Here is a 16348-nt window from a genome sequence, read left to right on the forward strand (position 1 = left end):
GGAGGTTTCCTTCTGGCTAAACGTTGGTGATTTCTATCCACCAGGACGGCTGTTATTGTTATTGTTTACGCATGATTATTAAAATGTGTGATTTCAGTTTCTCTAATTGTTCTCTAATTGTTGTAAAATAATCACGCTAGGAATCAGCGTAAGCAAGAATTATGATATGCGTACTGTAGCAACTACAAGGTGAAAAACACGGCACAATGTAGTCTGGAAAATATGGCATTTAAAAAAAGTATTTTTCTATTAGGAAATGGGTTTTATTTTTCCCAGATCACACCGCTGCTGACCTGCAACAAATACAGACGTACAACAACAACCACATCTTAATCTTCAACACAGTCACTCATACTGTAAAGCATGCACTGGAGATTTCTCTTCATTCAACTGAATAGAAACCGTTCAAAATGGCCGGCCGGGCTCTCGTTTCCGTCTCTTTTCTTTTTTCTTTTATTAGCAGCAGCCTTGAAGAAAATTATATTTTTATTTGTATAATTTGCATCCATGCACAAAAAAAAGAAAAGAAAAAAAAGAAAAGTTCTTCTCATGACTTTAATACAGTACATCACTGAAAATAGCATCATACCAGAGTGTAAAAGAGTTCTCTTTTCCTCTAGATTTGTTTTTGAATGTTTATTAAAACAGGAACTTTTGATAATTAATGATATTTATCTGGCTTGATGGAGGAAGTGCAGTGGGGCTTTGGAGACGTCTTTCTCAGCTTCTTCTCTTTTTCTCTTGCGCGTGTTAGCCCACTCATGGCTTTTTTGTGTGTAGTGTTGTTGTTGTTGTTTTTTTGTTGTTGTTGTTGTTGTTTTTGCAGATATCCCAAACTCTTTATGGAGAACACTGAGGTTCTTTTGCATATGAAACAAAACGTCTAAATAAATGTTATTGTGACCATCGTTCTCTTTAAATAAGCTGAAATCGGCTTTATTGTTCTTGTCCTGGATTCGTCCATTTTAATCTTCTCTTCACCCCAGTACTGTTGGTCCACATGCTTTTTTGTTTATTTATATATATATATATATATATATATATATATATATATATATATATATATATATATATATATATATATTGTTTATTTATTAGGCACCGACTGTTCGGCGTGTTTGATGAAGCTAACAAACAGTCTAGCAACCAGAGTGAGAAGAGCGAATGTCACGACCTCGATGTTAAATTACTTTCCTTCTTCATGTTAAATTAAATGTTATACTAAATGGCTTTCCTTCTTCTGCTGAAATTATTCCTCTTGAAAATGAAGAATGACTGCAGCCTCGAGGATCCGAACTGATTTAACCACCAAAACCTTTTTCCTTTTTTTCCCCAGGTGGTTGAGCTCCTTAATTCTAGCTGTGGCCCGACTGTGACGTCACGAACTCGGTCCGAAATTAAAGACACACAGCTACACCGAGTATAGACCTGCCGCAAGTACACCTGCTTTCAGCCGAGATTGGGCCACATAACAAAACCCGTCTGTCCGCCAGAAGTGGTGTGAGCAGTCGGCAGGGCTCTGGGCAATTCACCTTTTCACCGACAGGGGCGCATTTCTACCGGAATCGGCCCAAATGTGCTCGCTATCTGAGAGTGTGCATCACTGATAAGTGTCCCACCTGAACTGAACACCTTGCATTGTAGTTCCCATCAAAAATAGTGTTGTATGACCCACACAGAATTTTCGAATGTATTTTTAAGTTAAACACCAAGGTTTTGGAAAGTTCATAACAGAGACACGCAGCAGCAGAATAAAATGAATAAATACATATAATTGGTTTTGTGAACCAGTTACACAAGCACCTTGAACAAACCCTGATTTCAGTATTTAGACACAGCGGTTAGCATAACGTTAGCTCGCTTACTAGCAAACACGGCTAATTTTAGTATTTACACACAGCAGGTAGCTAAACGTTAGGTCACTTTATAGCGAACAGGAACCCTTTAAATATTAATTTAAAGAATGTAGGTTAAATGAAGTGTCACTAACCTTTGTGTATGGTACAAAAGCAGTGAGGTGTGTTATTTTAAGGAAAACAGTATTAACTTCCGCACATACAACATTACTTTCAGTAAATGGGGGTTCAGAATATGGGGATGTGCTGGGCAATATGGTTTCCTTTATGATTTTGACATTTGTCAAGGGGCAGAAAATCCAAACAAATATAAATGTGATGTTGGTGTTAGTGTAGATATTGTCCTAAAAATGACAGCAACTCTTTGAGCAGGAAAAAAAAGTCACAAGGTTTTTGCAGATAACTATTTTACATCAGTGCCACTAGCGGAACACCTGAAAGAAAGAGGAATCTACTACACTGGGACAGTAAGAATGAACAGGATAAAAGATTGCACCATGATCTATGAAGCCTATAGATCAGCACAGTTCCTGAAATGGGTGGTTTTTTATCGTGGCAGTGGCAACACGTTTGTGTGTGTACGATACAATAAACAACTGGCATTTGTGATGACAGTACTATGTGGGGATATTCTCTTGTGTGCATATGCCGAGACCTTAATCACAAAGTCATATGACATCAATGATGTAGTATTTACTGTAATGTAAATGTAAACATCGCTACATGCTGAGAACACTTTTCTAACACTGTGGTTATTCATAACTTTTCTGTTTGAGCTTTCCCTGAGAACTGCTACCTAGAATAGCTACTTCTAACATAGCTTGTTAGCTTCACTTCACTGTGTCTGAGATAGCTAAGCTGTTGTTTGCTATTTTTCCAGTGGCTCGCTCCATCTCATGCTCTGAGCTATCGTGACTACAAGGCCGGAGTCTGTCCTTCGCTCCCTTCCCCTCCTGCCCAATAACATCCATTGATCCACCCATTCGGCTATACCAGTGCTAACAGTTTGGAGTGGTGTGCCACTCCATTTTCCTTCACAAAACTTGAACCAACACTGCTAATAGGCCAAAACAAAAAAATCCAAAGCAACAGCAGAGCCACACATGTCATAGTTGGCTCTGGAAGCTTATTGTAAGAGTTCAGCATCTAGCAGCTCACAGACACCACAGGCAAAATTTGAAGCAGCCAAAACAGGAGCTCCATGGTGAGATGCTTGGCTAATATGTCAGGGGCTAGAGGTCCTAGAAAGGAGAGCTAGGCTTCAGAATTGCATAGCCAACAGAGTAACAGATGGGTCAAGTGTTCCTGCTAGATCTGAGTCAATGCTCCAGTGGCCCAAAGGCCCATAGGCCACCCCTGGTAGTTATCTGGGGTTCATAAATCATCAGGCTCCTCGGATTTCTGTGAAAATAAAATACAGATTTAATGTAGTAAGATGTAGCAATGTAGTAATATTTGAGTTTAAATATCCATGTGTGAAATGGCCAGAGTTACTGTAAACTTTTGACACAACTTAAACACAATTTACTATAGCAGTCATGACTTAGTGAGAGGAAAAACTAACATTTGGTAACTCATCACACTGCATTCCAGGTTCGGTCATCTTAATTTTAACATCTACAATCATCTTAATTTTAACAACTACAATCAGCCTCTTTTCAGTCAATAAAAAAAGAAATCCAGAAATAAAACTAAAAATACATTTGTTCATGTACTGTACATATAGCCTGTGGAGTAACCCATCATGCAGCACAAACCTCACAAGTCCTCACATTACTGTTTCTATAGTTCTAAATTAAGGATTTTTACACTAACCATTGTTATCTCTTCACACTTTCTGCGGGTCTCAGAGAGCTCTTCCTCCAAACTTTAAATTGCAGTATTATAGCATTTATAGCTTAATAAGAGGAGAAGCTTACCATTAGTAATTCATCACACGGTTTAATGCCTCTTCGTACTGTGACTTCAGGATGTTGTAAGCCTCCCGTTCTCGCTCACGATCCTAAAACACAGCCATGGAGTAAATACAAATGTTTACATAATGTTACGTTTACTTGTTGAAAATGTGTATTAAACAAATGCTGTGTAGCGATGTAACAATCCACAAAACTGAGACACATTATTTTATGACAAAAACACAGTATTTTATGACGAATATACTTTATTATGCAGTCTGTTAAATGTATTGTTCAATATGCAGATGTGTTGAACTGAGAGCCTCTTACTGAACAACACAACATGCCATATTGTTACTAGCGTTCCTTATTACATAAAGTGCACTTTGAAGAATTGGCCTTCACGTTCTTATCTTTTAGTGAGCAATAAACACCTCCAAACTCCTCCTCTTTGACATTTAAAGCATCATTTCCGTAGGCATAATAGTCATTTAGTAATAGTCATTTCTATAGGCTCACTGATGAGGTAAGATCACAGATCTACCGTAGCTCTGTCAGACTTACTATGACCTTAATTGGGTGGAGCAAATATCTGTGTTAGCTTCTTAAACTAGCATGTTCCTGACCATTAGACAATGAGAAATTTACAGAGACGTTGTTGTGGAGGTTCAATAATATGTTATTATTCAGACTCGTCTATCACAATGAGATTTATCAGGTCTTTTGGTTTCTCATCATATGACATCGATAACAATACTGACCAATAATAATAACTCATCAGTAACTCGTCACCTTATTTTTAAAGAAACGGCTTAAAGCAAGGATTTTCTCACTTACTTGCTTTATCACATCACACGATATCTCTACTTCATCCAGAAGTTTCTCCAGCTTCTGCACTGCACCTTCCATTTTGTGCACATGGTACTTCAAGTCTGACTTCTCACTCTCCAGCTGAGCGTTTGACTCCATCGCCTGCTCGCATTTTGCCACAGCTTCAGCCAAAGTGTCCTGGAAGTTCAACAACCAAAGCTTGTTGGCTTTATTTAGTTCTCCACACACATTGAAACACTTCTGAGGTCTCGACTCATCACTCATCAGAACAGACTTATAATGTTTTGATAAAGTTTCCTTCAGCCGATCATACTGCAACTTCAGGATACTGTGAGCCTCCCGCTATTGCTCACACTCCTAAAACACAGTCATGAAGCAGAAGAGGTTTAAACTTTACTGCTTAATGTTCACATCTACATCGAGGCTCTTTAGTTCCAGTTTGTGAAAATGTGTATTAAACAGTTGTTGTGATCTAGTTAAACCTGAAATACTGATTGTATTATTATTATTATTATTATGCTATGATTTTTCAGTCAGTTCCAAATGTACACATCGGCCAGAAGTGACAATAAATACAGTTTAGCATTAAATACAGTTTAGCCATAGCATTATGACTAACCTGCTACAGCAAAATGGGAGACACTATTTTTTTCTCTATGATTATAAAAAGCACTTATTTTATTATGTGCACCCCCTAGTTTGTTATTAGGGCTGGTCAGTCTGTAGTGCAACTCATCATGAAGCATGAAAATGAAGAGTCTTCACACACAGTTCACAATAGCAGTCCTGGTTTGAAGCTTGAATAATCGCTTCTAAATGTCCCTCTTTGAAATGCCCAGAGGTACTACATTTACTTTTCTGACCTGCAACTGACCCACAGTGTACTACAACAATCATGACTTAGTGAGAAGAAAAGCTTACGTTTAGTAGCTGGTTGTGCCGTTCCATCAGCTCATTGTACTGCAACTTCAGGGCGAAGTGAGCTACACGCTCTGTCTCATAATCCTAAAATACAGTGGAGCATAAGTGTTTCGAACTTCAGTGCTGAAAGGGTTGCTTCACTTTAACTTAACTTCAAATTACTGTGAATTTTGGTCAAGTAGAAACTGAGGACTTGGAATCGAGACTGGTCCTGTGAAGAGGGCATCCGGATCTGTGTGTACTTTAGAAAAGTCTATGCAGGGTCCAGATTTGATGCACATCCAATGCAACACGTGCACAAACTGCTCCGTCAGTTAAGTGTGATTCGCTTTTATTCGACACTGGATTTAATTTTTCTTTATTTTTATGAACAGTGATTTAATTTCCCTCACATCCCACTTTGTCTGGGTGAACACTGATGTGTGAATTCATGAGCGTCTCTCTTCCAAAAACAGAGGCTCAAATATGGAGTTAAATATTGGAGGGATTGCTCGTTATTAAGTAGCACTCAGTCTAGATTTTCTCTTATTGGTTTCATAAAAAGTAAAGCTTACCTTTAGTACAGTTTCTTTCAACAATTCCCTCTTGGAACGTAGATCCCTCAACTCCTGAGTTTTTCTTTCTGTCTCCTAAAACAAAGCCATGGAGCAAAAGAGGTTCAAAGTTGTGTGTTTAATGTTAACATCTACAATGCACCACTTCAATACACATATTCAATAAAAAAGTTAGCATCTAAAACTAGAAATACAATTTAAATTTGTTCAAGTACATACACCACAGGCTATAACTCATCATGCAGCACAAAGAAACAGCTTAATGCAAGGATTTTCTCACTTACTGCCGTTGCCTCATTACACCTTGTCTGGGTCTGAGAGAGCTGTTCCTCCAAATCATCCACTGCTTCTTGCAGTGTGTTCATGTCATCCACCAGGTCATAGTTCTCATTCTGCAGTTCAGTAATGGACTCCAATGACTCCGCGTATCTCACCTCAGCTTCATCCAGAGAGACCTGGAGTGTTCAACAAGCAAAGCTTATTGGCTTTATTCACTTCTACATACACATTCAGACACTTCTGAAGACTCGACTCCTCATTTGTTAGAACAGCCTGAAATGATTTGGGGACAAATAACAATAACAGATTCAATGAGAGCTTACCTTCAGTGAACTGATTTTCTGCTTTAAATCTTTCACCTGCTCTTCAGCCTTGGACTTCTCAAATGTGAGAATGCCCTGCCCTATGCCAAGCTCCTAAAACACAACATGGAGCAAAAGAGGTTCAAGCTTTGTGTTTAATGTTCACATCTACAATCCACCACTTCTATTCAATAGAAAAACATTTTTAATGACAAATGCAACTGTTATTTTATTCAAGTACATTTCGCCTGTGGTGTAACTCATCATGCAGCATGAACATCATATTATTTCTAAAGAAACTGGTTAATGTAAGGATTTTCTCACTTACCCTCGTTATCTCATCATTCCTCCTGCGTGTCTCAGAGAACTGTTCTTCCAACTGCTTCACCGAGCCACGCAGTGTGTTGGCCTGGGACATCAAGTCCAACTTCTCATTCTCCAGCTCAGCTTCAGACTCCATCGCCCGCTTGTATTTCTCCTCAGCTTCAGTCAGAGACACCTGGAAGTTCACAAACCAATGTTTGTTGGCTTTATTTACTACACACATAGAGACACTGTGAATGTTGCCACAGTGTGACTAAACAGGAATGAACACACACACACACACACACACACACACACACACACACACACACACACACACACACACACACACACACAATAGCAGTAGTGCTTACAGAAGAAGAAAAACTTTAAAAGAAGGTTAAAAATGAAACATTCTGTGCTTAAACAGATGCTATGCTGTAATTAAACATGAATGCTATGATTGTTTCATTCAGATCTAAATTTCCACATCAGGCAGAGTGAAGATATAGCAATGTTGGGGCGATGTATAATTGGCCCTAACGGTGGAGTGAAGATCAAACGCAGCATTAAAACAATCTTCTAAATATCCATGTCTGAAATGCTCAGAGGTACTGTATTTATTTTTCTGGCCCACAACTAACACACAGTTTACTGCAACAGTCATGACTTAGTGAGAGGGAGAAACTTACCTTTACTAACCCCTCAATGTGTGTTAAAGTTTCCTTAATCTCGTTGTACTGAGAGTTCAGGGCTGTGTGAGCCTGACACTCCGCCCCATAGTCCTAAAACACAGCCATGGAGCAGAAGAGGTTTAAATTATTAAATGTTCAAAACTTCAAACATGTAACACTGTCTGGCCAAAGCTTGTTTTATCTGTCTTGTAAAGTTTTTTAAATCACACCCAGGAGAGGCTGGTACCAATGAGCTAGCAGGGCTTTCAAAGATTTAAAAAATTCAGTACGAGGTTTCATTTGTGGCACCACATCAGGAGTAAAGTGCGTTACAGACTTGAAACACTTAAAAAATGAGAAATTAAGAGGCGTTGCTCAACCCTAATAGTTTCACTGTTAAACTATTGATAGAAATTTTATCCTCATATCTAATATCAGGTCCAGCCGTCGCTGCTCACGCCCCTCAGGCTCCAAACACAAGTGAGTGTGCAGATCTTTTCTTTTCTCAGTATTTGCCATGTTGTTTGTTACTCATATTATTTTAAAAAGTACTGTTTAATGTGAGGTTTTCTCTTTCACCTTGGTTTTTCTCTCACACTCTCTGTGTTCCTCACAGAGCAGTTCCTCCAGCTCCCTCACTCTGTCCTCCAGGTTGGACCTCTCGCTGTCCACTGGAGCACTGGACACCTTCTGCTTCTTCTCCTCAGCCTCACTCAGAGACTCCTGAAAGTGCACCATCCAAATGGTATAAGCGATACAGGAGAGCTCTTAGAACCTATTTACTAACCCTAACAGCTTACTAGTTTATACAGCTGGTAAAACCTACTTAAATATACATTTTAAATATGAATTATAACCAATATTTTATGAAATACTGGATACTGTGAGTGATAATGAGTCTCGTTATGTACTGCACCTAAACCCTAATCCAGAACAATGGCTACCAGCTGAGCTAATGTAGCTACCTATGTAATACCTAGCTCCTGCTGGAGTCACCAAAGTGTCCATAACGGAGTGATTTCCTCAGGGTCATGAGATGTAGAAGTGCAGATGGAAGTGATTGTGGTTTGGTGAGTACCTGAGGGACAGTGCTGTCAGTCTGTGTGACACTGACTCCATCCACCTCAGACATCAAGTCTGGATCCAGCAAAGAATCATCTACTGCAGGGAGCTGGGTCTGTACTGGGCCTAAATACAAACCAGTATATAAACACCACATCACCCTGCAGTCAGCACAGTCTCTAACACTTCTACTAAAGTGAAATATGTTTTATATAAAAACGGAGAGAGAGAGAGAGAGAGAGAGAGAGAGAGAGAGAGAGAGAGAGAGAGAGAGAGATGGTGTACCCTCGGTGAGAGTTGTGTCCGCTGTTCTCTCCCCATCGCCATCGCCACGCTTCTTAAAATAATAATAAACTCCTGCGGCCGTGGCTGCAGCTCCAGCCGCATACAGCAGGGGGCGCAGTGGAAGACCTGCCGCCCGAGAGCGAGCTAAACTCATTAAATGCTGCATTGTAGCACTGAACTCGGTTAAACAGCCTGTCAGTTAGAAAGTTCAAATAAACACTGAAACTCCGCCTTTCTGTTCTTCACCTTTTTGCAGCGGCTTCTTCTGTTGCGTCACAATGACAGAACTCATTCCAGAACATTCTCAAGTTCCATCAGCAAATCCAAATAACCCCTGAGATGTGTTTCATCTTTCCTGAAGTATAGACCATGTAAATATATGTGAGGGAGTGTTTGGTCTGTCTGTGATTTTGGTGATGTTTGGTTGGTGCTTTTTTCAGTGATGTCATCTCATTGCTCTTTCAAATTACAGAAGTTTTGTTTTACCAGGGAAGTTATGTACCACACTTTAACTATGATTACTGCAGACTCTAAATGTTGTGCAGTGTTTTGTAAGCTTTAACTGTAGATTAATATCTAGAATGTGTGTTTATATATAATCAGCAGAACTGATTCTGGGAGCTTCATTTAGAGATCAGAATATTTACCAGACTTCAAGTCGTGCAGCTGCTGAACCTGTTTAAGTCTGGAATTCCGTGTGCCTGTGAATGTGGTTCAACATGTTCTACTTCTACAAAAGTGAAAGACTTCCTGAAGCCTCAGCTCCTTTTTAAAATTGCGTCTGAGCAAACTCAAAGTTCAAGAAACAGCGAGATTAATGCCAACGCCACAACGCTTTACTGTCGAGTAAAGGTAATTCTTCATTTCCGGTATTGAAAATAATGATACAATTTATAAAATGGTGTGTGCACATTACAGGAGGAAAACTGCGCTATGTGAACTGAGTATATTTTTCTCATTTCAGTAAAAATACATCATCTATAGACCTTTATCAGTGAGGACAAACACACTACAGCTGTATATTTTACAAATATTTTGCTATTTCATTCGATTTTACTTGGTGGTGACATTTCAACACACGCCCAGATGTTTTGGTGAAACAGCAGGAAGATTTGGCTCCATGCGCGTGGAGGAAAAATCAAAACCCAAAAAATGTGGACGTTTGATTACAAGCATAATTAGTGCTGTTTTGAAACGAACAAGCAACAATGACACACACACACACACACACACACACACACACACACACACACACATATATATATATATATATATATATATATATATATATATATATATATATATATATGGGTATTTAAGAATAATGAGACAGTTTAATTACTGATTAATTAAACATTAATGATGATTATTAAAGGGACAGATCGCGTGCACCAATCGTTCTGGGAAAATAATAATAAAGTGAAGGAGTTTCGGTCATTAATGGATCAACGAGCACAAAGTGAAAAGCTTTATTTCCATGTGTTTGTCTAAAAGGAGTGTGAGTGAGTTTTATCTGTAGAATGTTGTATTCCAGAAGTGAAAGGCATACTTCATGATTGTCTAGTTATATTTTAAAAATGGGGTAACAGAACCTATGTTTGTTCTGTTGTTATGTTTGTTTTGTAAATTATTAATACAGTAAATATTACAAATATTGTAATGAATAAACACTGTAAAAATTAGGCTTATAAATGTAAATATTGTAAATGCTGTATTACTAAGCATTACATTTCTTTCTTCTTAAAAAAAAATTGGTATTGAAGCTTATGTATGTATATGTTTATTTATTTGTTTATATTTATGTAAGTTTGAATGTGGACTGTGGCACGTACCAGCAAAAGAGATCAGTCCTGATCATACACATCTGTGTGTCCATGACCAATAACCTTTCTTTACTAATAGTGACAATGGATCACGCTAATCCTGAACAACCTGCTGGATCTCTGCAGTTCAAAAAGAGGTAAGCAGTTATTTTATTTAAGGCATGAATAAAACGGGGGTTAAACTTAGATTCTGCCCAGGCATCAGTGAACATCATGAGCCTTTAAAGGGCAATAAATTAAAGCTCTTCATTTTTTTACGCATTATTATCTGTTCTATTGATCAACACCAATAACCTAGGCTCTGAAAGTAGAATAGAACATTTCTAGGAAAATAAGTTAAAGTTAAATAAGTTTAAAAAGTTAGAGTTTACACTAGAAAAGCGTTTGCTCCATCATCCAGACATCACGAGTTCGAATCGCGATGATGTCATCCATGGCTGGAAGATTGGCCGTGGATGGGGCGTACTCTCTCTCCCCTATCAATCACAGTGACACCAGCCAATCATGCATGCAGTAGCACTTTCCTCCAAGTGTGTTACAGCGCCCCCTGATGGTGCATGAGCAGCAGTTCAAAAATATGTGGCCTTTTCACATGAACAGCCTTCACCCTAAAAGAAAAATCCCTAAAAATGTCAGACCACTCTAGCACTAATCTTTTTATCGATTGTCTACTGACTGACGTTAATGAGAATCTACAGGCAGATAAATTATTAATAGCAAGACGTATATGTTGTTGAATAGTGACACCAAGGAAAAGATATCAGACTCTTCAGGACCCGGCAGTTCCTCCATGAACAGTGATGTGTTTAAAGAACCTCCAGCAGATCCCTCATCTACACACAGGTGACATCTTCATTAAACTACTTAAAGCCACTTCATAAAGCTGCTAACTTTATATGACTATAAAATAATATCTATTTGGAATAAAGTTAATATTATAAACACATAAAAGACAACTTCAGGCCTGTACGTGTTGTGTAATCTGTAGACCATCAAATATGAGAAAATAATAATTAGTGCCATTGCAAAAACACATTGAATAATTCTTTACTACTCAAAATAATGTGGTTCAAATTTAGACTAGAAGGTTAAAGTTCATGGATGACCTTTGATTTCTTGACACAGCTAAACATGATAAAAGAGTTAAACGATATATTTTGCTGTCATTCATTTTAAAATGTTTAACAGTTAAGCAGGTAAAGTTTAAAAGTCTAAAATGTTATAATGGTTAAAGGTTAAAATCATAACAAGTATGTTTAAATGTTAAAAGGTAAAACATAAAAAAAAAAACTAAAGCATTAAATAATAAAAACATCTCTGAAGAGTAAAACATTAAAAGGTTCAAATTTGTAGTTAAATATGGGAGATATGTGCCACATGGTTGCCAGGTTGTTGATAAGTAAGTGTGAAATAACTAGACAAATTTAGTAAATTCGTTTAAGTTAGCAAGTAAGTTAGTAAAGTTTAATAAAATACTATTTCACACTGAATAAATGTTACTGTTGTTTTTTTGTGTGTGTGTGTGTGTGTGTGTGTGTGTGTGTGTGTGTGTGTGTGTGTGTGTGTGTGTGTGTGTGTGAGCAGTGCAACAGAAATAAAGAGATCAGACTCACCAGTACCCAGCTGTGTGTCCATGAAGAGTGATGATTCTATGCGTTTACCACTAAGATTTAAAGAGAAGAGAGAATCCACACCAGAACGGTAACAAACATTTACATGTAACTTGAATTAACTAATATCTCATTGCTAACCATTTTAATTTAAAATAGCAAAATATCCATTCTACTGATATATACTGATATATATTCTGTAATATGAAAGTTTTCTTTTAGAATATTATAAAGATACACGTACTGTTTACTTTATTAGGAATTTACTTTATTAGGAGTTTACACAGAATGGTGCAAATAAAAACAAAAAACATCCAGTGAGGGATCTTCTGTGGTTAGAAACTTCTTGCTGAGAGATCAGAGGAGAAAGGGCAGACTGATTTGAGCTGACAGAAAGGCTATGGTTACTCAAATAACCACTCTTTACAAAAGTGATGAACAGAAAAGCATCTCAGAAAGCACAACACATTGTAGCTTGAGGCTTCACCAGCAGCAGACCACATCAGGTTCCACTCCTGTCAGTCAAGAACAGGAATCTGAGGCTATAATGGGCACAAACTCACCCAAACTGCACAGTTGAAGATTGGGGAAAATGTCACCTGGTCTTTAATTGTCCACTCCATCTGGCACTAACAACCATGCCATGGTCAGAGATCACATTTTCCCCCATTCTAATGTCTGATGTGTAAATTAACTGAAGCTCTTGACCTGTATCTGTGTAATTGTCTCATTTTTATCCATCAGGTTTAGTTACATTTGCATTCTCTGAAACATTCATCATTGTTTTATTAAATTAGAGGCTAAAGTTCAAACCATAATTTTAAGTAATGTGGATAATTGTGTAATAAAATGGACAAGTGCATGATATTTAAAACTTTTGTATTCGCAGTGTCCTGCAGGGAGCAAGAGAGAAAACACACCAGATCATAATCACAGATACAGGGTAAGATCAAACTCAGCATGACAATAGTATTTTAATCATTATGCTGGTATTATAAACATCTCTCCAGTCACTTTGTGCTGAGTATTTCTACAGATAATGAGGATAACAAGCACATATACATTTGACTCAAGAAAAATGACAGAGATTGTGCTTGATATCTCACCACATGTCTATTACCATTTTACAGGTGTACGTCTGTAAGCACTGAACCTCATCTTCAGGAGAGATGCAAATTAAATCTGCTAAAGAGGTTTCAGCATGTAAATGAGGTGATAACAAACCAGGGAAACCCAAAACTTCTGCATGAGATCTACACAGAGCTCTACATCACAGAAGGAGACAGTGGAAAAGTCAATAATGAACATGAGGTGAGACAGATCGAGGCAGCATCCAGGAGAGCAGCAACAGAGGAAACACCAATCAAATGCAATGACATCTTTAAGCCCTTATCTGAAGAAGACAAACCCATCAGGAGCGTTCTGACAAAGGGAGTCGCTGGCATTGGAAAAACAGTCTCTGTGCAGAAATTCATTCTAGACTGGGCTGAAGGGAAAACAAATCAGGATGTTCATCTCATATTTCCACTTCCTTTCAGAGAGCTCAATTTAATGCAGGATCGAAACCTGAGTCTGATGGAGCTTCTTCATTTCTTTTATAAGGAGATAAAAGAAACAAACATTTCCAGCTTGGACAAAGTTCTGTTCATTTTTGATGGTTTGGATGAGTGTCGTTTCCCTCTGGATTTCCAGAACACAGTGAGGTTGTGTGATGTAACTGAATCAGCATCAGTGCATGTGCTGCTGATAAACCTGATCAAAGGGAATCTGCTTCCCTCTGCTCTCATCTGGATCACCTCCCGACCAGCAGCAGCTGATCAAATCCCCTCTGAGTGTGTCCATCGACTCACAGAGGTACGAGGGTTCAATGACCCACAGAAGGAGGAATATTTCAGGAAGAGGATCAGTGATCAGAGCCTGAGCGACAGAATCATCACACACCTGAAGTCATTAAGAAGCCTCTACATCATGTGCCACATCCCAGTCTTCTGCTGGATTTCAGCCACTGTTCTAGAGAGAATGTTGGGTGAAGCAGAGAGTGGAGAGATCCCCAAGACTCTAACTCAAATGTACACACACTTCCTCATCATTCAGACAAACGTCATAAAGAAAAAGTACACAAAGAGCAGAGGGACAGATGCAGAAATGGTTCTGAAACTGGGTAAACTGGCTTTTCAGCAGCTGATGAAAGGCAACCTGATCTTCTATGAGGAAGACCTGATGGAGTGTGGCATTGATGTGACAGAAGCATCAGTGTATTCAGGTGTGTGTACACAGATCTTCAGAGAGGAGTTTGGGCTTCACCAGAGTAAAGTGTATTGCTTTGTTCATCTGAGCATTCAGGAACACCTCGCAGCTCTATATGTGCACCTGACATTCATGAATGAAAATAGAAATGTTTTTATAAAGCCAGCCTTGCTGAAATTGATGCTAAAAGTTACGATCTCAGAGGTCCACAAGAGTGCTGTAGATCAGGCTTTACAGAGTGGAAATGGACATCTGGATCTTTTCCTTCGCTTTCTTCTGGGTCTCTCACTGAAGTCCAATCAGATCCTCTTACAAACCATAGTGAGACAGACAGGAAGTAGCTCCCACAGTAAACAGGAAACAGTTCATTACATCAAGAAGAAGATCAGAGAGAATCCCTCGACAGAGAAATCCATCAATCTGTTCCACTGTCTGTATGAACTGGATGATCATTCTCTAGTTGAGGAAGTCCAACACTACCTGCAATCTGGAAATTTACAACAAAGCAAACTTTCTTCTTCTCAGTGGTCAGCTGTGGTGTTTGTGTTACTGACATCAATGCAGGAACAGGATGTGTTTGTCCTTAATAAATATACCAACAAACACTGTACATCAGACAAGGTTCTTCTGAAGCTCCTGCCTGTGGTTGCAGCATCCAGAAAAGCTCAGTAAGTAATGCTGAATATAACTGTTACACTGTTACAATATTCTTACAGCATACATGCAAGATACAAGAACATTGTCAGACCTCATAAGATATCATAAGAGTTGTACGCTAAATGGCCAAAAGTATGTGCACCCCTGACCATCACACTCACATGTGCATGTTGAACATCCCATTCCACATTTATTCCCCTTTGCTGTTACAATAAGCTCCACTGTTCTGAAAAGGGTTTACGCTAGATTTTGGGGTGTGGCTGTGGGGATTTGTGTCCATTCAGCCACAAGAGCATTAGTGAGGTCAGTCACTGATTTTGGGCGAGGAGGCCTGGGGTGCAGTTGGTGTTCAGTGGGGTTGAGGTCAGGGCTCTGTGCTGGACACTCGAGTTCTTCCACTGCAGACACATCATGTGTTCATGGAGGTCGCTTTGTGCACAGGGGCATTGTAGGAATAGTTTGGGGAAGAAACACATATGAATGTGATGATCAGGGGTCTACATACCTTTGGCCATAAAGATTATATTTAATATAGAATAAAACATATTATCAGAAAATAGTGGAAAAGGGTGTTGTGATGCAGACCAACATGAAGCAGAGTTACTGTAATAATCTGTAATTGATTATTTTCCTAAAACAGCAAAGTGTTTTATTCCTCTTACACCAAAGTAATTTGTCTATCAAACAAATTCCTGTTATCACTTATGCTAGAGCTGCACCAGTTGTTTTTCCTCTGTTAATGTTAATATAACTCCATGAAACAAGTCCCTGTGAATGAGCTGTTACTATAGAAACAATCATGTATTAGAGTGCATTAATATAAAGCTGTGATTGTAGCTGCACTGCTGTCAGAGCTGCTGTTATAGAAAATTAATCAACACCTTCTGTCCAATCAGAATCCAGAACCAAGGGTACTGTGGTATAAATGTCTCCAATCTACATTCAGTAAACACACATTACACAGTAAATGATGCAGCATGTTGCAGCACATGTATAGCATGTTTGTACATTTCATATAAAAAGTGTTTGAGAACTTGTTTGATAATGTA

General features: G+C 38.5%; 2 protein-coding genes across 7 annotated transcripts in view; one reads left to right on the top strand and one right to left on the bottom strand.

Annotated features, from left to right (window-relative positions):
* LOC108257326 (NACHT, LRR and PYD domains-containing protein 12) overlaps nucleotides 1-16348 on the top strand; it is a 70863-nt gene that overhangs the window by 42607 nt on the left and 11908 nt on the right. Inside the window, exons 1-6 of one of the 6 annotated variants that reach the window (XM_053675374.1) lie at nucleotides 9601-9814; nucleotides 10865-10922; nucleotides 11527-11628; nucleotides 12370-12486; nucleotides 13285-13338; nucleotides 13526-15310. The exons of 2 other annotated variants lie outside the window; for them this stretch is intronic. In XM_053675374.1, coding sequence (XP_053531349.1) covers nucleotides 10870-10922; nucleotides 11527-11628; nucleotides 12370-12486; nucleotides 13285-13338; nucleotides 13526-15310 — 2111 coding nt within the window. In that variant the 5' untranslated portion in view covers nucleotides 9601-9814; nucleotides 10865-10869. Of the gene's footprint in view, nucleotides 1-9600; nucleotides 9815-10864; nucleotides 10923-11526; nucleotides 11629-12369; nucleotides 12487-13284; nucleotides 13339-13525; nucleotides 15311-16348 lie in introns of those variants that run through there. 3 more of the 6 variants (XM_053675375.1, XM_053675377.1, XM_053675378.1) reach the window with 3 other exon arrangements.
* Nucleotides 1586-9445, bottom strand: LOC128629081 (leucine-rich repeat flightless-interacting protein 2-like). The gene is made up of 12 exons (XM_053675382.1): nucleotides 8963-9445; nucleotides 8694-8803; nucleotides 8195-8338; nucleotides 7634-7726; nucleotides 6967-7137; nucleotides 6660-6752; nucleotides 6342-6512; nucleotides 6058-6132; nucleotides 5504-5587; nucleotides 4589-4759; nucleotides 3776-3858; nucleotides 1586-3257 (listed from the first exon to the last, which is right to left on the bottom strand). The coding sequence occupies exons 1-11, from the start codon at nucleotides 9126-9128 to the stop codon at nucleotides 3778-3780; spliced, it is 1359 nt and encodes a 452-aa protein (XP_053531357.1). The 5' UTR covers nucleotides 9129-9445; the 3' UTR covers nucleotides 1586-3257; nucleotides 3776-3777.

This window comes from Ictalurus punctatus, chromosome 24 (assembly GCF_001660625.3).
Source record: "Ictalurus punctatus breed USDA103 chromosome 24, Coco_2.0, whole genome shotgun sequence".
NCBI classification, from domain to species: Eukaryota; Metazoa; Chordata; class Actinopteri; order Siluriformes; family Ictaluridae; genus Ictalurus; species Ictalurus punctatus.